At 40.8% G+C, this 22,210-nt stretch overlaps 5 protein-coding genes and 2 non-coding genes across 7 annotated transcripts; 4 read left to right on the top strand and 3 right to left on the bottom strand.

Moving 5' to 3' along the window:
* Window positions 1-3,489: 3,489 nt before the first annotated feature.
* LOC117927790 (AAA-ATPase At4g25835-like) lies at window positions 3,490-5,352 on the top strand. Its single transcript, XM_034847475.1, has one exon. It carries the CDS (start codon window positions 3,639-3,641, stop codon window positions 5,175-5,177), a length of 1,539 nt encoding a protein of 512 aa, XP_034703366.1. The 5' UTR covers window positions 3,490-3,638; the 3' UTR covers window positions 5,178-5,352.
* A 596-nt stretch (window positions 5,353-5,948) lies between these two features.
* LOC117928952 lies at window positions 5,949-6,567 on the top strand. The gene has a single exon (XM_034849103.1). The coding sequence runs from the start codon at window positions 5,988-5,990 to the stop codon at window positions 6,405-6,407; it is 420 nt and encodes a 139-aa protein (XP_034704994.1). The 5' UTR covers window positions 5,949-5,987; the 3' UTR covers window positions 6,408-6,567.
* A 2,731-nt stretch (window positions 6,568-9,298) lies between these two features.
* On the bottom strand, window positions 9,299-9,386 carry LOC117929411. The gene has a single exon (XR_004653756.1). It is a non-coding gene; the product is annotated as a small nucleolar RNA snoR116 (small nucleolar RNA).
* Window positions 9,387-10,644: 1,258 nt separating this feature from the next.
* TRNAS-GCU lies at window positions 10,645-10,726 on the bottom strand. Its single transcript has one exon. It is a non-coding gene; the product is annotated as a tRNA-Ser (tRNA).
* Window positions 10,727-10,860: 134 nt separating this feature from the next.
* On the top strand, window positions 10,861-14,747 carry LOC117928640 (E3 ubiquitin-protein ligase RING1-like). Its single transcript, XM_034848584.1, has 2 exons — window positions 10,861-11,929; window positions 14,501-14,747. Exon 1 carries the CDS (start codon window positions 10,972-10,974, stop codon window positions 11,926-11,928), a length of 957 nt encoding a protein of 318 aa, XP_034704475.1. The 5' UTR covers window positions 10,861-10,971; the 3' UTR covers window position 11,929; window positions 14,501-14,747.
* A 681-nt stretch (window positions 14,748-15,428) lies between these two features.
* On the top strand, window positions 15,429-16,543 carry LOC117928641. The gene has a single exon (XM_034848586.1). It carries the CDS (start codon window positions 15,868-15,870, stop codon window positions 16,153-16,155), a length of 288 nt encoding a protein of 95 aa, XP_034704477.1. The 5' UTR covers window positions 15,429-15,867; the 3' UTR covers window positions 16,156-16,543.
* Window positions 16,544-16,554: 11 nt separating this feature from the next.
* Window positions 16,555-18,311, bottom strand: LOC117928639 (probable aspartic protease At2g35615). Its single transcript, XM_034848583.1, has 2 exons — window positions 17,269-18,311; window positions 16,555-17,184 (listed from the first exon to the last, which is right to left on the bottom strand). The coding sequence occupies exons 1-2, from the start codon at window positions 18,255-18,257 to the stop codon at window positions 16,920-16,922; spliced, it is 1,254 nt and encodes a 417-aa protein (XP_034704474.1). The 5' UTR covers window positions 18,258-18,311; the 3' UTR covers window positions 16,555-16,919.
* Window positions 18,312-22,210: the final 3,899 nt, after the last annotated feature.

Below are 22,210 nucleotides of genomic sequence, written 5' to 3' on the forward strand. Positions count from 1 at the left end.
AGGTGAATTAAATGATAGTTGCTTTTAAATTTTTTTGTCAAATTTTAACACAATCAATATTTGCATTCAAAATATAGTAAAGATCTCACAAAGACTAGATAGATAACAAATATAAGATCAAATTAGCTTAGAAGAACTAAAAAAAAAAGGTTTTCAATGGATTGCCAAATATTTGCAAGAGTTTAAACCAACATTTTGACACAAGTTCACCATAAGAGGCCCATCACACAGTCAACCATATGACTAGCTATTAGAGCATTAAATACATCGCAAGCGAACATTGGAGAGCAAATTACTAAAGAGGTTGATTGCATAATAGGAGATTAATTGATGATGATAAGAAAAAAACATTTCTTGTTATGATTTTGCTATTTTAGGCATGAAACAATGCAAGAGTTTCCTTTGTAGACTTCATTATGTGATTCCCTAAAACCTTTTAGAATTTGACATCATCTTTTGAGGACTTACACCACTTTCAATGCAGTTTTCAAGTTTAAAAATTTTGTTTTAATTTCTTGCATTTTTAAGGCCTTAAAGTTGATTTTAGTTCAAGGTAGTCTTCTAGCACTTAAATAAGGACCTACCTAGAGATCATTTTTTATGCCCTAGCAACCACCATAATTCCAAGACGAACACGCAAGGAGTTCTGAGCTGCCTCTTGAGTCATCATATTTTTTAGGAAGCACAACCACAAGAGTAACAATGTTCGATCCATACAACATTACTGATAGTGAAATTTTAAGGATTAATTGTTCATGCTATCCAAAAGGGCCGTTTACAACTTCAAGATTGCAGAAGCAAAGCTAGAAAATAGAGGCTTAAAAGTTTTGAAAGGAGGCAAAAGTTATTTTTCATAAATCTCAAAATAGCACAACCCCATATATTCCTCTTTTCTAAAGCTAACTTGTATTTATGCATAAATGTCTGACCTGTATGAGTATGAAGAATGCAAGCGTTGAGGTTGAGAATATTAAACTTCAACAACATTCCATAGGAGTATCCAATGCTTCCTCGTGTGAACTTTTCCTCTCTTCAACAACGAAAACAAAAGCATATATTATAAAGCTATGTATAATTAAGAAAAAGAATTGATTCCATTCCACTGCTTTTAATTAATTCTCCCCACCACCTCTTGACTTACTCCTCAAGCCTCCCAACCTTTCTACATGCAAATACCAACAGATCAACTGTGATTTTTGCAGCAAACCCACCAACTAATCACCATAATTAAGCTACACAACAACAACACAAGCACCACTGATTAAAACTAAGTGTTTTGTAAAAATGTTTTTGAGACTATAAGTGATTTTTTAAAATGATTGATTTTTCTTCAAAACCATTTTTTATGCTACAAGTGCTTTTCAAAGCACTATCAAACGGGTTCTTAGCCTACACTCCAACCATAATTAACATCAATATTTACTGAAAGGGATTTGATCAAGTGAGGCATTGCATTGACAGAATCTGAGCCATCGGAGTTTTGACATTCGACATTGAGACTCTTAATCTTTGGCTTTATTCTTGATTCCCTAGGAACTCAATGCTTTGTCACAAGGCTGACTGACCTGCACTCTAGCCTTACCCATCTCCATGAGTCCATGGCATGTAGTGGTAGCCTTTTATGTCAAACCTAAGCTTCTTTTTCTTTTCTAAATCTCACCTTTGCTTTAATTTTTTCTTTTGATTTTCAAATTTTCAACCATTTATGATGCTTAAACAGCTAAGAGGATTGCATAAATTGGCGCTTAAGGCATCAAAGCACCACTAGATCATGATCTGAAGATGTTAATGGCATCACTTTATTTCTTGGAAAAGGCCAGGAGATAAAAATTGATGAAAAAAGAAGTGAAAATGAACCTTTGTTTAAAAGCAATAGGCCCTGAAAAGAAAAGAAAATTTCAAAGTGGAAAAGAAAAAGAATACCACCAGCTGCACCTCCACCACCCCCTCTACAACCCAGCCCAAAGTTCGAACTTTATCGGAGTGCCCAATTTCATTGTCACCCTCACAGAATCTTTGGTCATGGGGTCGCATAATTTTGTAGCCAAATAAAGAATTCACTGGCTTGTGGGCATAAAATAGAAGTCGAGAATTAAGCCATTTAACCCTCAAAACTTCAAATCTTTCACACTTTTCCAATTTCCTTTTAACATTTATGGGATGCAAAGGATCTTTTTCTCATTGGGTAATGAAGAAAGAATATTATGAGCAACAAGTAATGACAAGGAGCAAGGTAACAAAAAGAATAGAGTGAGTTAGCTAGATGTGGATTGGAAAATCCAGGAGAAGTCACCCTAATCGATGCTATAAATCTTGTCTGCCATGATCTAAGCAAGCAATGGAAGGACTAGTACTTGGAACCAGTGAGATTGAGCTGCAGGAAGGGGGCTCCACACTTGCTAACAGTGCTAAGATATGAACAACAAAACATGATCATTAAGACATGATCTGCAACTGTGAAGGGGCTCATCATAAGGATAATTATTCTAAGAACATTCTCTTTAACCCAAATTACTAGAGAAAAAGATAAAGGAAGGAAACAAAGCGACTCTCAAAAGCAAAAGCCCTCTGTCCCCTGGCCCAGTGTGTGCGTGCGTGTGCTCGGCCAGCTCTTACCCACCAGTCTATTTGGTCTTCTCGGAGGGATGATGTTAACCAAAGAGCAGAAATAAAAAAAAAAGGAGACAAGCTATTTTTAATGTGGTTTCATTAATGGGATCCCTGATTCCCTATGTCTGTGATGCGCAACAACACTTAAAAAATTCACTAATTAAATAAAAGAGAAGGGTTACAATGCTTAAGGCCCTCCCTCTCCTCTCAATTTCGATCACACTCTAATTTTTCTTAAAACAAAATTCTAAATCATAGGAGGGTTAAAAATACAAAAAAGGTAAACCAATAAATAAATAAAATTTCAAGATGCATCACACTCTTAAATCCCAATGAGTTAATCGAATGACTTGATCCTACGAGCTCAACCTTTAGCATTTCTTATGTCATGCAACAAGATTGATTCAGACTTCACAATCTATCCAAGAACTGCCCTAGGCTTTGATCATGAACAATTTGTAATTAACCCCGATTTGATAGAGAGAAGGTGGCAAGAATTCGGTTGGCCAGAAGCAGCTAAAACCAACAAAGTCTGTAGGGAAAGATATCCTCTGTTTCGCCCAAGAAAGATTGATTGAATCATCAATAATTTGAAGCGTGAGTTGCAATTAGATCGATTTTGTTTTTGGGGGATCCATTAGAAAGGAAGATTGTTACAGGATATGCTATGTTTGCAGTGAATGAGTGAGTGATTGAAGCTAGGCAGTGAGTGTGGGGTAGACTGTAGCGGAGGCAAAGAAACCAGCAAAAGCAAAAAAGAGGTAGAGCAGTGGCTTCAGCTTCATGATGCTTTATTGCTTTATCTTTCCCGCGTTTTGCTTTTTCAGCTATAGCTCTCTTTTTTTGAGCCAAGGTGCTCTTATCTCAATCACACTCCCACTAATTCTATACCACTTTTGTCTTCTTCTCTCTTTCTTTGCAGTTTGCAGTTTGCATACATGCAATCCTATTTAAGGTCTTCAACAATATATGGTGGGTGATGCATAGACAGAGACAAAATCATAAGCCACACTCAGGGTCAAGCCAAGATGGAGATATTGTCACAGATGTGGTCTTTCTTAGGCCTCCTCACTGTACTCCAAAACGTCTTGCCATCCCAAATTCTGTCACTTCTCCACTCCTTCTACGAGTCCCTTCAAGACTTCTTCTCCCCATTCGCCTACTTCGAGATCCCTGAATTCAACGACTACTGCGGCGTCGACGTCAATGACCTCTACCGCCATGTCAACCTCTACCTCAACTCTGTCAACCCTGCCACCACCTGCCGCCGCTTCACCCTCTCGCGCTCCAAATCCTCCAACCGCATCTCCTTCACCGTCGCTCCTAATCACACAGTCCATGACTCCTTCAATGGTCACACTCTCTCCTGGACCCACCACGTGGAGACGGTTCAGGACTCTCTGGACGAGAGGAGAAGCTTCTCCCTCAAGCTCCCCAAGCGCCACCGCCAGGCCCTCCTCTCGCCCTACCTCGAGCTCGTCACCTCTCGCGCTGAGGAGTTTGAGCGAGTCTCTCGCGAGCGAAGGCTCTTCACCAACAATGGTCATGGCTCCTACGAGTCCGGCTGGGTGTCCGTCCCATTCCGCCACCCCTCCACCTTTGAAACCCTCGCGCTGGAGCCGCAGCTCCGGCAACAGATAACGGACGACCTGACCGCGTTCGCCAACGGGAAGGAGTTCTACCATAGGGTGGGACGCGCATGGAAACGTGGGTATTTGCTATACGGACCGCCTGGGTCCGGCAAATCGAGTTTGATTGCAGCAATGGCGAATTACCTCTGCTACGACGTTTACGACCTGGAGCTCACCAAAGTCTCCGACAACTCCGAGCTCAGAGCACTTCTGATACAGACCACTAACCGCTCCATCATCGTCATCGAGGACATCGACTGCTCAGTCGATCTAACGGCGGACAGGCTGTCAAAGACGAAGAGAACGACACCGGCGAAAGGGTCCAGCAGAGACGAGGGTGAGGAGAACGGGCGGGTGACGTTGTCGGGGCTGTTGAATTTCACCGACGGACTGTGGTCGTGTTGTGGGGAGGAGAGGATCATCGTCTTCACCACCAACCACAGGGACAATGTTGACCCTGCGCTCGTTAGATGCGGCCGGATGGACGTTCACGTTAGCCTCGGCACCTGCGGCATACACGCCTTTAAGGCCTTGGCCGCCAACTACCTGGGCTTGGAGTCCCACCCTCTGTTCGACGTCGTGGAGAGCTGTATAAGGTCCGGCGGGACACTCACGCCAGCACAAGTCGGAGAAATACTACTGAGGAATAGAAGAGACGCTGAAGTGGCAATCAAGGCGGTGATATCGGCAATGCAGGCAAGGATTTTGGGAGCCGAAAGGGAACCCATAGAGTATGAGGAGATGGCGAAGTCGCCGGAGAGCGTGGAGAGGGGGCTGATGGAGTCGCCGGAGAATTGGGAGGCGTCGTCGCCAGGGAAATGCGTGGGGAAGAAGAGGAAGGAGGGGGGTTCAGGAAGTAGCTGGGAGAAGAAAGTCAAATTCTTGGTGAGACTGAGATCTTTGACCAAGTCTGACTCTGGAAGAAGGGGTTGTTAATTGAAAGGTCAAAATTTTGGGATTGAATTAGATGTAATTTTGTAGTTTCTTCCTTAATTAATAACTAATTTAAGCTTTCGATTAGTTAATGACATATGGGTCCAAAGTCACAATTTGTACAAATGTCCTTAAATTTAGCTTTAATGGTAATTTTGACGTAAACTTTAGTATCAAATTTTCATAGTGCAAATAGTACCCAAAAAGTAAAAATGATAACCAATTTACAAATTTTTATTTTTTTTTCATTTTTTATTCTTTTATACTTAAATTTCATTTCTTCCCACCTTCTCTCGATACGTATTTGATACTCTTACCATATTTTATATGGAGAAATTATTATTAGAAATAATTTCCCAATATTTACAAGTGTGTAAAATGTAGCACAGTACTAGTTGGATGCAATTATTTCTACAAATATTTATAATTACGTGGCAGAAAAAAAATCAAAATATTCTAAGATTTAAATCTACAATATATATATTCAATGGTTAATGATTTGTTTGAGAATTATCACTATAATAATTTAAAATTTTCCTAAAATGTTTTTATTTTATTTTATTATATTCAAGTTGCCCATCTAGATTTTACATTTTACAGTTGAGGTGGATGGTCCACACAACAACCGGCACTATTTCACGTGCGAATACACACGAGTCCCACCACCAAACACACCACGTGGTGGAGGGAGGCCACGTATCTATTCGCCACACAACTCCCATTAAACACAAAATATCTTCTTCCCCTCCCCTCTTCCGATAAATACCACCAACCGCCAAAATTCCCACACCCCACCAGCAACACACACAAAAAATGGGAGTGGTGATAATTGACGGATCCACGGTGCGAGACTTCGTTGGCAACGACGCCTTGTTCAATAAGAGCGTCGACGACCGCTTCTCTGCCCTTGACCTCAACGGCGACGGCGTCCTCTCCCGCTCCGAGCTCCGCAAGGCCTTCGAGACCTTTAGGCTCTTGGAGGCCCACTTCGGCGTCGACGTCGTCACTCCTCCTGAGCAGCTCACCCAGCTCTACGACTCCATTTTCGATAAATTCGACTGCGACCACAGCGACACCGTCGATCTGGAGGAGTTCCGATCTGAGATGAAGAAGATCATGCTCGCTATTGCTGATGGTTTGGGTTCCTGCCCCATTCAGATGGCTCTCGAGGACGATGATCAGAATTTCCTCAAGAAGGCTGCGGATTTCGAGGCCTCTAAGACTTCTTCCTGAACAACCACCCACCCTCATATCCTACCTCATCTTTGCTGCTGTAATTTAGGGTTCCTTTCCCTTTATTTTGTAATCAAAACCTTTTGATGAGGCTGTCTCAATGTCAAAAATCCATTTCCTCCCACCGTCGATCTTATCTTAGTTAATTTTCACCGCTTAATCTATTTATTAATCTGATTTCATTGGTTTAAACAAAGAGAACTAACCCAATTCATCTAAATTCCAATCAAACGATGAATAATTGACATTACGACCTCAACCCACTGATGATTTCAGTGGGTTTAAGCCAATAATACCAGTGGCGCTAATTTTCAGTCATCCCACCCACCTGCAAAACCAACAACCAGGCCCCGGTAAAAGGAAGAAAAAAAAACCTCATCCCACTATTTTTATTTTATTACTTTTTTCTTTGATAGCCCCAACCACCAGGATCAGGGTGGTTTTAAGTTTTATATCTAAGACCATAGGCACCGGCAATCAATCATATGACAAGTACACTAATTTGATGAATATGTTGAAAAAACATCAAAATCCAGTGTACCATCCATGTTACTTTTGTCTCAAATTCCAATCATGAGAACAGTCCAAATAAAAGTGTGAATGGCCGAAGTTTACCATGTCATGAGAAAGTTCTGAAGACTCCAAGCATTTTGCCAACGAGCATAAATGCATTATCAACAACTCCAAATGAGTTAAACCTTTCACTGTGTCCAAAAGAGGGAAAATGAGACCACCCAATGTGGATTCAATGCACAGAAATAAAAAATGAAACGTCACATTTCGCAAATGCGGATTCAGTCCAAAAGTAAGTTAAAAAATAATACTACACTTCAACCTAAATGAACAAAAAAATATTAAAATGAGGTAGCCCCTCTATAGGAACAAAAGGCCTAGGCTGTTTTGGCCCAAAACTCTCTTCACCGCTTCAAGCTCCTTCACCCCAACCAATGTGCGTTACCCGCCATGTGAATCCCATGTGTATTACATAATGCGCCCTCCAAAAAAGGTAGGAGTTCAATACTGTTGATCATTATATACAAGAATACCATCGCAACTTGGTGATATAACCCATTAGCGAATTATGATCATAGTGCTAACCACAAAACCAAGTACAAAAGGCTTTTAACCCTCGTAATGCAAACTTAATAATTCTCTGGTTCTTTTCTAAACAACCTAGAATGATAACAATATACAAGCTTATCACACACAATGATGACAAAAGGCCAGGTAAGTAATTATAATGGTAACTATTGTTAAGACCTCCAACTATCAATGCAGATATAACTTGAGCAAAATCAATTTCATTAACATGTTTGAAAGGAAGTGACAACAACACTTGCAGTTCTCCATCAAACAAAGCATATAAAAAACAAGACACTTCATTTAATAAGCATAATTCCAAGAAAAAAACAAAGAGGCTAATGGGACCAAAGATTAATAGAGATTAGCTTGGCGTAGCATATACATGAGCTGAAATAATATTTTACATCGATAAATTAGCTCAGCATTTTTGGCTTACAATGCAACATGGGATGTTCTCAGAAACCTTTCATATTTCCAAGCACCCTGAGGAGTATTTTACCCTTAAACCCATCAAGTATTCTCAGCATACTACAAGAAAAACACAGCACTCTTTCATTTATGCAATCAAACAGATTAATCAAGGCATATGCCCAATCATGCTGTGCAGCCTTGTACCAACACACACTTAAAAGTATCACTTTAAATGTTTTAGACTCAATGATATGTATCAAATTATGCTGGCTTTTACTCAATGAAAAGGAGTCATCAAGCTGTTAAATGTCGTTAATCTCACAAACTTTACTTACGACCAGCATTAATTCCAATAAGCATCATGAATCCCCCTAATTTCACTAGGACCAACATCATTGCATCACAACTGTACAAAACATTTTTTGAATAAATGCAACACACTTGTGCCAACCATCAGTTCCTGGTTGCAATCACATCCTTTATGCCATGACAATGAGAAACTGCGTTCAAAACCACAACCACCAAAACTAAAAATAGGAAAAGTTCTAATCTAACACCAAAATTTCCAACTCCAAACGGAACAAGACATTTATAAATGCAAGTTATCAAGTGAAGCACAAATTTAAATGACTAAAATTCGAACTAATACATTTAGAGCTAAAATTAAGATGGTAGGCCACATCAAACTCCTCAAAAATCACCCCTAAGGTGAGTTCCAAACAAGGATATGCTATTTGCAGAACCACTTCTACCACTTGATGTCGTGACAAGTTGTTTAGTAGGTAAAAAAGCATGCATTTTATTTCTTATCTCAGTTTCTACCATCAATCACCACTTATCACATTAGTTAGAGTAAAAGCCATTGTTTTTTAAGAAGAAAGAATTGAATGTAACTATTCACTTTATCATCTTTTGAAGAGATGATTAATAAGATCAGAACAATGATGAAAGCCCCATTCTACAAATCAAAGTAGAGGAAATCTAGATTTGAATGATTCACAGTATACATCATTATTGAAGCAAACAAAATTGGGATGACCCATGGGATCACCACCATCATTGCCCTGTTCCCAGCATGAATTTGGATAGGGTAAATCATGATAATCCACCCAAATTGATGATGAGAATGGGGGCTTTGGCAGCTGCAAAAAGCAAAGGGAAATCAAGCTGTAACAAGATCACACAGAAACAATGTCGGAACATCTGAATGCATAAACCCAGCGAAAACAAAGAGGCAAATGCCAGAATCTCCGCCCCGTGTCACTGTAGGCAACGTACAGCGCTGAATACGCTATTGGGAAAGCGTATCAGAGACTCTAATTTGTTGCCATGCACTACCAAAAGCAATATCACAGATGAAATAAAATCATCCAAAACAATAATTTCAAAGTAAGAAAAGGCTCAGAGAGTAATGATTCTAGATAGCATCAACAAGCTTCCAAGCTTTCATAGTTTGATGGTATACGATTCTCGTCATCGCTGCCTCCTCATCAACAATTTTGATTATCCCAGACAACCCATGAAAATTAAAGAGATTTAACAGAGAACCCATAAAAACTCAACTCCAAAGAAGGCGAGATCAGACCTTAACCTTGCGAACTGCGGTTGGATGGTGAAAGGGACCTGAGGAATAGAAGGGTTTATATGGGAGAGCCACAAACCCTAACCTTGCTTTTGATTTGGGACTTAACGCAAACATTCCGGCCCTAATATTTGGAAGGCCCATAGACGAGCCCAACTCGGTCCAAGTCCACATCTAGCATTTAAATAAAAAAATTTAGCTCAATTTATCTAAAAAAAATGATAGTTATTTTAGTAGTTAATTTATATTTAATGAAAATTTTGTAACAAAATTGTGCTTTTAAAATCATAAGTTCAACTTGGGTTTTAGCCTTAGAAGTTAATATGTCTAGTGATAAATAAAATTAAAAAAAAAACCACTCTTCTTAGTAGCTCATTTAAAAGGCAGGTGTGATGATACTAAAAGTTTGACCAATAAGGGCCTTATTATCATCAATTTCATGAATAGTTGCTTTATAAAGAATGTCAATTTTTTTACTTGATTTGAAATGTGGTGGAGATTTTGACTCTAATATCACTTTAATTTCCTGTTGAGTGATGGCTCTCCCATCACTTTTATTATTTAAATTAATTTTGATCATTTTGTTAGTGAAATTTACGTTTCTTAACTAAATATAAAGGGATGATATTGATGTTATTAATTAGCTGAAAGCATGATGAAGATTTGGTTATAATATTACTGTAATTCCTATTTTTTGATGATGGTTATCTTACTTCTTTATCTTTGTAATTAATATTCATCATTTTGTTAGTGAAATTTATGTTGCTTGGAAAATAAAAAGGAATGACATTACTACAATAAGGTAATATAAAGATAGTTTATTAATTTATGGAGCGGTTTAAAACTTTATTTATCTTTAAGTAACATAGTATACTACCAAGAAAATATTTCTTGTCTTTTGAAAAGTCATTTTTATTATTTAAGAAAATTGTCACATGTTAGATGACAATTAGTTTGGGTTTTAGTAGAATATCTTTAATCAAAAGACTCGTTAACTAAAAAGTTTATTTAATTAAAAATATTAATTCGATTAAATACATCTAAGAAGATTGTCAAGTCATGATGAGTGGACGGATTCACCCACTTGTATATGGCTACGAGTTGATGTATATGGACTTATGATCCAAAAAGACGCATAAAATTTAAAGAGGAAAAAGGATGCGTCGCCTGAGAGATTCGAACTCTCGCGGGGAAACCCCATGTACTTAGCAGGCACACGCCTTAACCACTCGGCCAAAGCGACGGTTGAAAGAGGACAGCAGCTGATATTATATTTCATATATTAGTTTTAATAATAATAAAAATAGTGTCACCGTCAAGTCTGTTTGGAGTCTGGACTACCCACCGTCTCATTCAAACTAATCCAACCCCCGTCACCAAAAACAACTCTCAACCCTTGAGCCTTCTGGATCCAAACAACATTTTTGGTTTTCCTTCTTTCTCTCTCTTCCTCTCACCCCCAAACCACCCTCTGTCTCAGGTGACGTCATGTCGGCCACCGCCGCCACCACCCCCACCACTCCCACCGCCGCCACCGCCATTGACCGCCGCACCTACTGGTGCCACGAGTGCGACATGAGCGTCACCCTCTCCCCGTCCTCCTCCTCCTCCCCCACCCTCCTCTGTCCCCACTGCCACAGCGACTTCCTCGAAGAAATGGACTCGCCCAACCCCAATCCCAACCCCAACCCCAACCCCACCGCCCCCAACTTCTCCTTCCATTCCGAAAACTTCCTCCTCGACAGCCCCTACCTCCACCGCCTCATTCACCACCTCACCCATCCCTCCGACACCAACAACGACGGAAATGACAGCAGCGACCTCCCCCCTCCTCGCTACCTCAATCCCAATTCCGTCGCCGCCTCAAGGGCTTCCCTCGAAGCCCTCCCTACCTTCAAAATCACTCCCTCCTTCCTCCAACTCGATCCCATTTTGTTCTGTGCCGTCTGCAAGGATCAGTTCGTCGTCGACGTTGAAGCCAAGCGGCTTCCCTGCAACCATATCTACCATTCTGATTGTATTCTCCCCTGGCTCTCGCAGCAGAATTCGTGTCCGCTGTGTCGGTTTCGGCTCCCCACGGATGAGGGTGAGGATTCGGGGGATGCGGGGGCGACCGTCACGATGACCTTTGGGGATTTGATGGAGGACCATGAGCTGTTTGGGCTGGGGAGTACTTTGAGGCACATTGCCCGGAGGAATAGGCTGGTCTTTCCGGCCTTGTCTGCGGAGGGGCAGGCGCAGGCACAGGCGCAGGCACAGGGTGAAAGTCTAGGGCCTGATAACAGTGTGGAGACTGTTTCCAGCTGGCCTCGTCAGGTTTTGGTTGGCGGCGGTGGCGGCGGTGGTGGTGATGCAGATTTTGGGGCCGGTGCTGTGGCGAATGAGGATGCTGATGCTATGATGCCTGAAGTTAGGGTATCGGGTTCTGTTTCGGCTTCATCTTGAGGTGTGTTTTAACTGCTTTCACCCTCTCCCATACTCCAATTTCTCATTTATGCAATTGATCTATTTAACTATATTGAAATTCCAATTGAACTGATGTATGTCACCTTGATGAGCACCATATCAGAGTTTGATCCTATTCTCTAGTTCTTCAGATGGAGAGTAGTGCAAATTGTGGGATGCACCTCTCTGTAATGGGTTTCTGGGTGCTATTGCTAGTACTGGTTCACTGTCCATGTTATCCATAATGTTAAGAGTGATTGGTCCATGATGTTTTGCTTTGAAGTAGTTTTCTGGGGCCTAGAAGTTTTGTTTATCTGGAGACCTAACTGCAAACAAGAGGAAGGTAGAATTTGGCTGCAGTAGAGGCCTTACACCAACTGGGTTTCAGTTGCATTCCCACATCGATTCCAGTTGGAATTGGGATTGACGACTCATTCCTTAGAGCTTAAACCAAGTAAACCAAACTCGTGGAGTAATGATATTAGACATTAGACCCTGCTAGCCCAAAATGGACTTCTTGCAACCCAGCCTTGATGGGAAGAGCTTGTGCCACTGGAGGATCTGTATACTCTGTCGAATTTGTTGTTTCCCAGGATGGTTCTTCTTTTAGAAGTTCAATTGTTTGGAATAGTGCAGGTTTAAATAGTATTCTTTTTTTAGAGGAAGTTAAAGCTTAGAATCATCAAACCTAACTAGTTAAGCTAGGTTGGCTAAAAAAGATGCTGATATGCTGGCCAATAGAGCAGACAACTCCTCTTTTAAGGAGTTTAATGGGTGCTTTCTCCCCCATTGAGCTTATCCATATTATGTTACTAGATCGAGGCATTGTTCTTTACTTCTTTTTCTTTTCTCCCATTATCTTTCTTCTTGCACCTCATTTTGCCTTAAAGACTTCTCATCCTTCTATGTGATTACCTCCTTTCTATTTATCCTCTTCTTGTTTCTTATCCAAAAATGGAAAAAGGAAAAGGAAAGGAAAGATTACCTTGTTAAGTTCAACTTAACTTTTTATTCTCATAGTCTATCCAAAGTTTGTGGATATAAAGTTAGATTATGTGCTCAGGAACTTCTCATGGATGGTGAAGGGGACAAGTTTAAATGTCGCTTGCTTGAATGGGTGAAGATCAGTGTGGGTAGAATAAGAAGTTTTGAGCAAGTTTAAGGCTATGTTTGGTTCTCAGAAAGTGGTAGGGAAAGAAAAAAAATGTTCTCAGAAAGTGGTAGGGAAAGAAAAAAATGTTAAGGAAAATGATTTTCTTATGTTTGGTTTTACTATGAAAAGTACAAAAGAAAGTTAAATATAATTAAAATTAGTAAGCAACTTATATATTTTTAAATTATTTAATCTTTATATAGAAGAATTAAATAAATGAAATGAGTGTGAAGTAGAATATAAAAATAATTTATTGATTTTAAATCTATTTTTTATTTTCTTTTACTTTTTTTTTCCTTCTACTTTTGTTCTCTATTTTCTTTCCTTTGCATTTTCCCGCAAACTTTCCCGAAACCAAACATAGCCTTGAAAGGGTGAAGATCACTGTGGGCAGGTAAGAAGTTTTAAGCTTTTATTCCTGGTGTCTTAGTTCAACATGATTGTTAATAAGTAGAACTTGCAAGGTTAGGTAAAGCACATTGTAATTTCTTATGGATGGCAACGTGAAGGAAGCAATAAGAGACATCACATGAATGGGTAAGCTTATAGTGGAGGAAGATCCATGAGGTCTGGACTTCTAATCTTTTGGCCATCTTCTTTTATTATGTTTGGTATTGAAGGGGTTGACTGTATAAGCTGCAAGGAGCAGTCATGGTAATCATGGGCTTGCAAAAGAAGATAGGCCACATGTAATTACTTATGGGCCCTATGAATGGAATTTACATTGAAGAAATTGAAATCTAGATGAATTTAACTGGGAAATCTCATAAACATGGACAAAAATGATGGGTGCGTGTTTTAAGGAAAACATTGTTGAGGCGGTTTTCCTTTATTCACCTACAAATTGGGGACTTCAATTGAGTTGGTCGGCTGATGATTAGGTGTCTGCTTCTTTCTTTGAACTTGATTTCAGCTGAGACTCAAATATGTTTGGCAATTTTACAACAATGTTGAACATTTCTCTAAGAGGAAGATTAAGTTTCAAAAGTTGGAGTTGCAATTCTTTTTGTGATTTCTGTAGGTGTCATTAGTCCTAGGGATGATAGATTTATATAATCCAGCCTTCATCTCATATACACATTATAAAGATAAAAAAGGATTGTAGTGTGATGATGCATGACTCATATGACAGCATTCAGTGACCTCCCATCTTGAATCTGAATGCTTCTCAAGACTATTAACACCGCACCACAGGTGAAAGAGCCTTGGGGAGACTCTTCCCCAACAGACTGCTTTGTGAGTTCCTTTGAATCCATCTGAATGATAAAGGTGCTCAACTGCAAAATTGTGTCGTCTGTTAATACTTAGAAATGGAGCATCTGTTGTTCTTATCAGTTCAATTAAAGTTTTTTTTTTCAACATACTAATCTAGATCCCTTACCAGGTGGGTTTAACTTCTCCCTTTTCATCTGTTTGCAGGTAATGTATAGCTGACTGTTACATGGACTCTGAGGGGTATTTTATCACCATACCTCGTCTAATGAAGTGTAAATCTACAGAGGAAGGCGGTCTAATAACCCAATGTTATGTGTGATCTGTATTCTCTCTCTGTTGTTTTCTGCAGCAATGGGGAAGGAACTCTTTGCTTTGTAATATTGCTCTTGTGAACTAGTTTCTATCATGTTTTTGGTTAATAAATTTCCAAGGTCAAGCTGCTTTCGCCCCCCCCCCCCTCTTTTTTCTCTATTGCATTTTAATTGCCAGGCTGCAGCCACTGCAAGACCTTCAAACTGCCAATTATCATCATTGTGGGAAAATATTCAAAGTCTTGTTGTGTCCTTCACTTCATCTAGATGAACATCTTTCACACGTTTGTAAGGGTCCAGCTCCATCTTACCAACATTTATCCTATCATTCTAACCCGGTGGGTGCATTCGAGCAAGACCATGATTTTCTCATTAGACCCAATTCATTGGCAGATGATTGGATACTGAAAATTCTCTAAAGGGATTTTGGATTTTGGATTTTGGGTTATAAAGTTGTATATAAAATTTGAGATAATTCTTACTTAAAGATAAGGAATACATTGCCCACTGTGGGTGTGCTTCCTTTGTCCTCATACTGCTTGTCAATTAGCCCACAAGATGGTTCTATGCTTATATTAAGCATATGCTATCGTAGTAGTCAAGAGTCAAGACACGTTTCTTTTGGTTTTTTTATTTTTTTTATTTTTTATTTTATATATATTTCATTTTCATTTTACATCATGTGGGCGGTGGACAAAAGCAAAGCGATATGGATGATGGATTCCAATATTTATATCCACGGAAGCAACACGGCACGGACTCTATCTGCTGGATCTGGACTGTGACACGGACACCTAGGCTGCCACTCGTGTTGTACAAGCAAAAATCCAACATGCAGTCACACCCACACACTTGGAAACAAGCTCTGCCAAACCCTTCTCTTTTTCTTCTTTTTTCACTGTTTGCCACATCTTCAACATTCTGATCAAACTCCCCTTGAATGAAGCTTCCTCAATCAACTTCCAAGAAGACCCACAAGTCAGACAATGACCAGACTTGAGGCCCTCAATGAGGGAAAGTGAGAAACTTCTCTGCTTCCACCTGGAGCACCTTTGGTTTTACTTTTATTTTGCCCTGCACCACACGACACTATTCATTTGAATATTTTGTTATCCATGTGGATCTAAGTTGGATGAGTTGAAAAGTCAGAGAGGTCGGCTTCCCCTTTTATATAAGAGACTTTGCATGGAGCAATTTTCATTCACTTCTCTCCGATCCAATCAGCCTTACAAAATCAATTAGTTTAGTTAATCTTCAGCCATGGCCTTTGAGAGCAGCTTAGCAGACATGGTGTTGAAGGTGGGCATGTTTGTTCTTGTCCAAGCTTTGGTTTATCTGATCCTTTCCAAGTCTTCCAACATCTTCTCCAAGAACCCGAAGAGATCTCACAGTTTCAAACCAGCCCGGTCTGTCAGTATTCGTCGAGTTCTTGCTTGTCTTGCTGACCTACCCCCTGGAGGCGAACTCTCTCCTTCTCCTTCTCCAAAGGGCCCTCAGTTGCTTCCCCCACAAAATTCAGCAACTGACCCTCAGACTCCCACATCTTAAGAGACTTCCATGCATGGATTTGTAGCAGAGCAGAAGATTGCTGATGGCTTGGCTTCTTGTGATAGATTTTAGGCGTGACTTGAATTTGATATTTATCTGAATTTAAGCTATTCTTTTGTTTTGTAAATTTGGTAGTCAATCTAAATACCATATTATAGTTTTGAAAATTTTACTTATTAAGACTAGTTGTATGCTTTAAGGTAGTTGAATTTCAATGATCCTTTTGATGTTTTGGGGAAACCACCCATATCCAGCCTCTGTATTCCCTTGTGCTTTGTAATGGTAAACATTCACAATCTTGTGGAACCCATGTACTGTGATTTGGTGCTTGGTCACTGGAGCTGTTTTCTTAACAGTCCTCATATGAGATGAAACCTCTTCCAAATCATGGATGCCACTGCTTGTTTTTATTGATATCTAGATGAGGGCCACACCTAACATTACTTGAAACAGCAAGCATGAATGATTGGTTTCGTACTTATGCATCTTCATCTCCCTTACACCAACTTTTTGCAGCTAACAAGTGACCCTCAATCTATATTCTAACCACAATGGAGCCCTTACGGGGTCCCCTCATGATTTTCTGGTCTACATCTACAAGTAACCTCATTGCTATTGTGGTATAGATTTCATATTCACAGCATTTTCTGCACCTAATGGTCCAGACTCCAGAAACACGTCAATCGAGTTTATTAAAGCTATTAATGCAATGCAATAATGTGCCTAATCCTAAGGTTAACACTTGATACAAATATAGTTTTCCATTAGGAGGCGGCACAGTCCACAGGAGCAAAAGAAATGAACCCAGCATCAAGGTCATATCCAACATAATAGTTCATTTGCTGAAAGCTTCCAAGCAGGGACATCTCTTCAAGCCCTTCAGAAGGTAGCATTGCAAGGCACCATAGCCCCTCTTGTGCTTCTATGTATGTAGTCTGCTTTGTTAGCATGACATCTGCACCATCAAAATGGAAAGTTATGTCGGGTCCTGCAGCATCCAGTTCATCAAAACTCCCCTCGAAGCACATCCTGTAGCGTCCAGAGTTATATTGTTTTCCTGGTAAACGTATTACTTTGCTCAACATATAGACTAAAAGATTGAATGCTTCAGACCTTAATACCGTGAATTCTGAGCCAGAATCAACTATAAATCCTCCTCCCTCTGAGGTCATATCAAATATCCCATCTGGGAAGGGGACCTTTTCGTCTCCAACACTGATTCCCAGAAGAGTGACATAGTAATAGATATGCTCTCCTTGTAGAAATGGAGTTTGTCCACCCATGAGCACTGAGAGCGATCCGAAATACATTCTGCTTCCCGATCCTTGATCATCACGTATCACCATGCAGTAGGAGAACTTCTTTATTTTCAACTGTGAGACTAAAGAGTGTGGATCCCGGTTAAGGCCTACAACACCAGCTTCGTAGCCTTTAAAAGTCCCAATTGTATAATCGGAGCAGCCAAACACCAAGTGGCCAACATCAACCTTATTCTGGTTAGAGTCTTCAAAGGCAAATGCATCACTTGAAAGAGTTCCTCCAGTTGAAGTACCACCATCACCATATTCTATCATATAGCAACAATCTTTTTCATCACTACCGCAGGGAAATGCCCAGGTCTCCTCACAGGCTGGAGAATCAGACGGTACTGTGTTGTAGGTGGAAGATTTGGAGGGGTCGAAAATAGGTGACGTTTGTTCGAAACACTTTCTGCATGGAAGGCACTGATGCCATATGAGTCCACTTCCTGTGTCAGGAACGGCATATATCAGATGAGGGGGGCTTCCCACATTGTACATCATTATATAGCTGAATCCCTCAGGAATCAATTTTGGGGACAAATCTTCAACCAAGGATTGGGACGTATGTGAGTTGAGGTACCTGAGACGGGCTATGGAGCGGTTAGCTGCCAGAATGGCCCGATCACTGGTGCTCAAATTGGGGTCATAAAAGGGGGATGAAGGAGAGTCACGGTGGATCAGATGTACCACAAAACCGTCACTAATAGTACTAATATTGTCGTGATGGGGTGTGGTTGGAGGAATGAGGATACTTGATATTAGAAAGATTACAGCTCTGAGGAAGAAAGAGGCAGCACCCATGATCAACTGAGACAAATAATGTGATGTCTGGGCGCATCCTTTCTTTGGGAACAAGGGTGTATTTGATCATACTTGGACTATATGTACCAGTTAATAGCCAGCATTCCAGGAGGGTAAAAATCACAGAAAGATTGAGTTTAGTCACTATGTACATTCACACCCTTGAAATATATACTTTCTCATTACTCATTCACTTGCCATGACTACTATTTTTTATGTTTTGGTGAACTGATTATTCTGATTCCTAATCTTAGATTCAATGCTTCTCAAGAAAAGGCTCGAAGTCTATACTAGAAATTGGCACAATCCACTGGAGAAAAAGAAACCACCTGAGCTTCAAGGTCATATCCAACATAATAGTTCTGCTGCTGAATATTTCCAAGTATAGAGAGTTTCCAAAGGCTATTAGACGAAAGCATGGCCAGGCACCACAGCCCCTTTTTCCCTTCCACATATGTAGTCTGCTTGGTCTGCTTCTGCTTGGCCATTGCTTTGGGGAAAACGGGGAGAAGAGAATGAGTTGCGTACACCATATTTTGAGCAGAACTGTTTGAACTTTGCACTGCCAAATTGAGGCTCATTATCAGATAAAATAGCATGAGGAATACCAAATCGGCATAATATGTTTTTCCACACAAACTTGATGAGATCACTATCCTTCTACTCGCTTAGTGAAATAGTCGGTGGCAACAAGAAGGAATTTCTTTTGAGAGGGTGGGGTTGGTAGAGGTCTGACTATATATATTCCCCATAAAGAGAAAGGCCACGAGTTAATCATAGGGTTAAGTTCTTCGGTTGGTGTGTGTATGATATTTCCGAACCTTTGACATTGATCACATTGATTACAAGATGAGTTTCCAGTACGACAATGACAATGTCTAATGTAGTCTATTCCTCTTGATACGACTTACACTCCTTTACATACAATCTCAACTTCTTAGCTTGCACCATGCTTTCAACTAGGTGTTTTTGAAGTTTTGACAATCATCCATGGCATGGTCATTGTCTTGATGATAGTTGCAAAAGCATGATCAACCAATCGCATTATTTGAGTCCCTCCTCATAGATTATGACTAGGTGAATCCTTCCATTCCCTCGATCACTGGAAGGAGGCGAGAATAAGACATGGTATAATAGTTGCAAAAGCATGATCAATCGATCGCATTATTTGAGTCCCTTCTCATAGATTATGACTAGGTGAATCCTTCCATTCCCTCGATCACTAGAAGGAGGCGAGAATAAGACATGGTAAGGGCAGTATAAGGGCGTCCTCGATCGAATCCTCATTCATAGTTTGTTCGTCTTCACTGGTTCTGTTGAGAAAAAGTTTTGTCCCTCCATCAATTGATAGTCCCTTGTGCATCCTAGGTTAAGGCCACCTTGCTTTGTTGCAACACGAAGGTCATCTTCCAACATTGAGTATTTGTTAGCCCTTTGGAACAGTTCGTCTATAAACCCGAGAGGATTTAGAGATATGGAATTGGAAAATGGAGTATTTGGAAAGATGGCCTGCATAACCGTGTCCATGCTGACCCTATCCAGTTACAATATTGCTCCCTCAAATATTTTCATGAAACTATGGATAAACTCTCCTCACTCCATTTTCACATGAAATAAACGAGCAACGACTTGCTTTCGTCTCATCAAACACAAATACAGGTTGGCAAAGATTTCAGATAACCCACGAAATGACTTGATCCAGTTAAGCGATAGTCGGGGAACCAAGAGAAAAGGCCCCTACAAACTTGACAGAAACACTTTACATAATAAAGGATCATTTTTGCTTTTAAGAGTCATTACTTGGCGAAAGAGCATCAAGTGATTGAAGGGATCTCCAAATATTCCATTATACATGTTTGAATTTGAGCATTAAGAAATGTTGTGGTGCCTCTTACCTTAGGAGTTGTGCATGAACGACATGGTCGTCGTGTTGTTCAAGATTCCAAAAGGTTGTGTTCTGGGTCCATATTGGTCGATTTGTGAGACGAAAAGGGTTATACCATAAGACTCACATGACAGTCCACATCAAGTTGTCCTCAACCTGGCCATTGCTAGAATGTGAACTAATTTTTTTTTCTTGCGAGCGAAGGAACTGTAGGGACCCCTCCCCCTGATGACACGTGGCACGCCTCGCTGTCCGGAGCAACTCCATCCGGACTCCCCTTAGAGGACACGTGACGCGCTCCCCTATCCGGACTCCCTCAGGAAGAATCACACGGCACTCACGAGCGTCACATCCGAACGATAGCATATCCTATTCGGATATGTTGTCCGGATCATTAACTAAAGTAAGCGTGTCTTGCTACGTCATTCCGACAGCTTGACACAGCCCACGTTCCGCCGCCTGCAGAGCGAAAGGACAGGAATGATGGCAAGTCACCTCCCACAATCTCTGACAGCCGCCCGTAGGGTGATGATGGCCCTGCCACCACCTAGAGGCATTATGACGAGCCAAAAAGTCTCCCCACCATTAAAGAGGGGGGCAGAGCTCCTGACACTATATATATGGACCTTCACACAAGGAGGAAGGTAAGCTTGCTATACCTAGAAAAAGGTCAACTGCTTAATCTCTCTAACCATGGCTGACAAAACCATCGGAGGGTGTGTCCGGACACCCTGTCCGGACATCTTTTGCAGGGACAACTAAACCAGAACTCCATCTTGGTTGAAAGCGTGCGTCCATTTGGCAGCTACGTGGATCATCGGGACGCAAGGCCTCAACAGGAACCATGTTGAGTTCCTCTTTTTTAGGGTGGGGATTGGGTGTGGCACCAACACCGGTTCATCAGCATGTGTGGCCAGTTGGAGAGGAGGCTATGATCAACCGATTAACTTAGAATCAATGTGTATTGAGGATTCCGAGCTATTACAACAACATTTGAGTATCCGATTTCCCCATTGCAAAGCTTCAGTAGCGGAGATGAAGGCCTCTATTTGCTTGCAATGCTCATCTTACTGCTCTTTCCACTGTCTTTCCATTAAGGTCATCCCCTCTTCCATCGCTAGGTGTTCTTCTCTTAATTGATCCACCGACATTACCAAGTGTAATGTCTCTAAAAAATTCTTTATACGCAAACCACCATTATATATTCATCGTGATTTGTTTTTATTATTAACTTTTCCTATCAAAGGATAAAACCTCTCGCCTCTTCTGTGGAAACATCCTTAGGAAGGCCAAATCCATATAAGAGGACTAGTATTAGCCCCTTGACATACACGAACCATGCAGCACTAAGGCTTCATGAAGCAACACTAAGGCTTCATAGGGCGGCACCTTGGCCTCATGAGTGACATGACAATAACAAGGTGACACAAGGGAGCAATGCCTTGCGGAAGGAGATGACTTGGTGAGCCATGGGCACAATGCAATACACAAAGGAGTAATGTCGCGGATGCAGCAGCATGTTGCCTTGACATGGATGCAATCTGAACATGTAGACCAAAAGAAAGCATGACATGCACACCAACCACATATATAGATGCATGCCACAACAACATGAAGAGTTGGACTCAAAGTGGGATTGCAAGCTAAGCACGAGAAGGAGTCTTGATGTCTATTGTAATTGTAGTCAGTGGGACTAGGACTCTAAGTCCTAGTAGGAGTGGCTGTACCAAAACCTATTAGTAAGAGTCCTAGTAGAACTAGGATGTGTACTCCTAGTCTGATAAGGAGTGGCTGGTGACCACTCTATAAAAGGAGGACCGGAGAGCCTCCTTGACAAGGAGTGAGATCTAGAGAGGGAGATGTGAGGGAAACTTAATCTCATTGAGATTATTGTGGGAGTGTGGCCCAAATCTTGTATGCTTATTCAGTTATCTAATAAAATAAGTTGGGGTTGGTGTCCTATAAGTCTTACGTGTGCCTTTGTGTGTTGTTGCCATATCTCGTGGGAAAGATATAATGTGGACCCATATAGTGTGGACCTATATTTTTCACGTGCGTCCTCACTCAA

The sequence above is a fragment of the Vitis riparia genome, chromosome 13, assembly GCF_004353265.1.
Source record: "Vitis riparia cultivar Riparia Gloire de Montpellier isolate 1030 chromosome 13, EGFV_Vit.rip_1.0, whole genome shotgun sequence".
In the NCBI taxonomy this organism is placed as follows: domain Eukaryota; kingdom Viridiplantae; phylum Streptophyta; class Magnoliopsida; order Vitales; family Vitaceae; genus Vitis; species Vitis riparia.

Bases quoted from the DNA above. Each gene is read 5' to 3' on its own strand.
- LOC117927790 (XM_034847475.1), top strand. From the start codon at position 3,639: ATGGAGATATTGTCACAGATGTGGTCTTTCTTAGGCCTCCTCACTGTA.
- LOC117928952 (XM_034849103.1), top strand. From the start codon at position 5,988: ATGGGAGTGGTGATAATTGACGGATCCACGGTGCGAGACTTCGTTGGC.
- LOC117928640 (XM_034848584.1), top strand. From the start codon at position 10,972: ATGTCGGCCACCGCCGCCACCACCCCCACCACTCCCACCGCCGCCACC.
- LOC117928641 (XM_034848586.1), top strand. From the start codon at position 15,868: ATGGCCTTTGAGAGCAGCTTAGCAGACATGGTGTTGAAGGTGGGCATG.
- LOC117928639 (XM_034848583.1), bottom strand. From the start codon at position 18,257: ATGGGTGCTGCCTCTTTCTTCCTCAGAGCTGTAATCTTTCTAATATCA. The intron at 17,185-17,268 runs GTCTGAAGCATT...TGGACGCTACAG, and splicing joins TCAGAATTCACGGTATTAAG to GATGTGCTTCGAGGGGAGTT.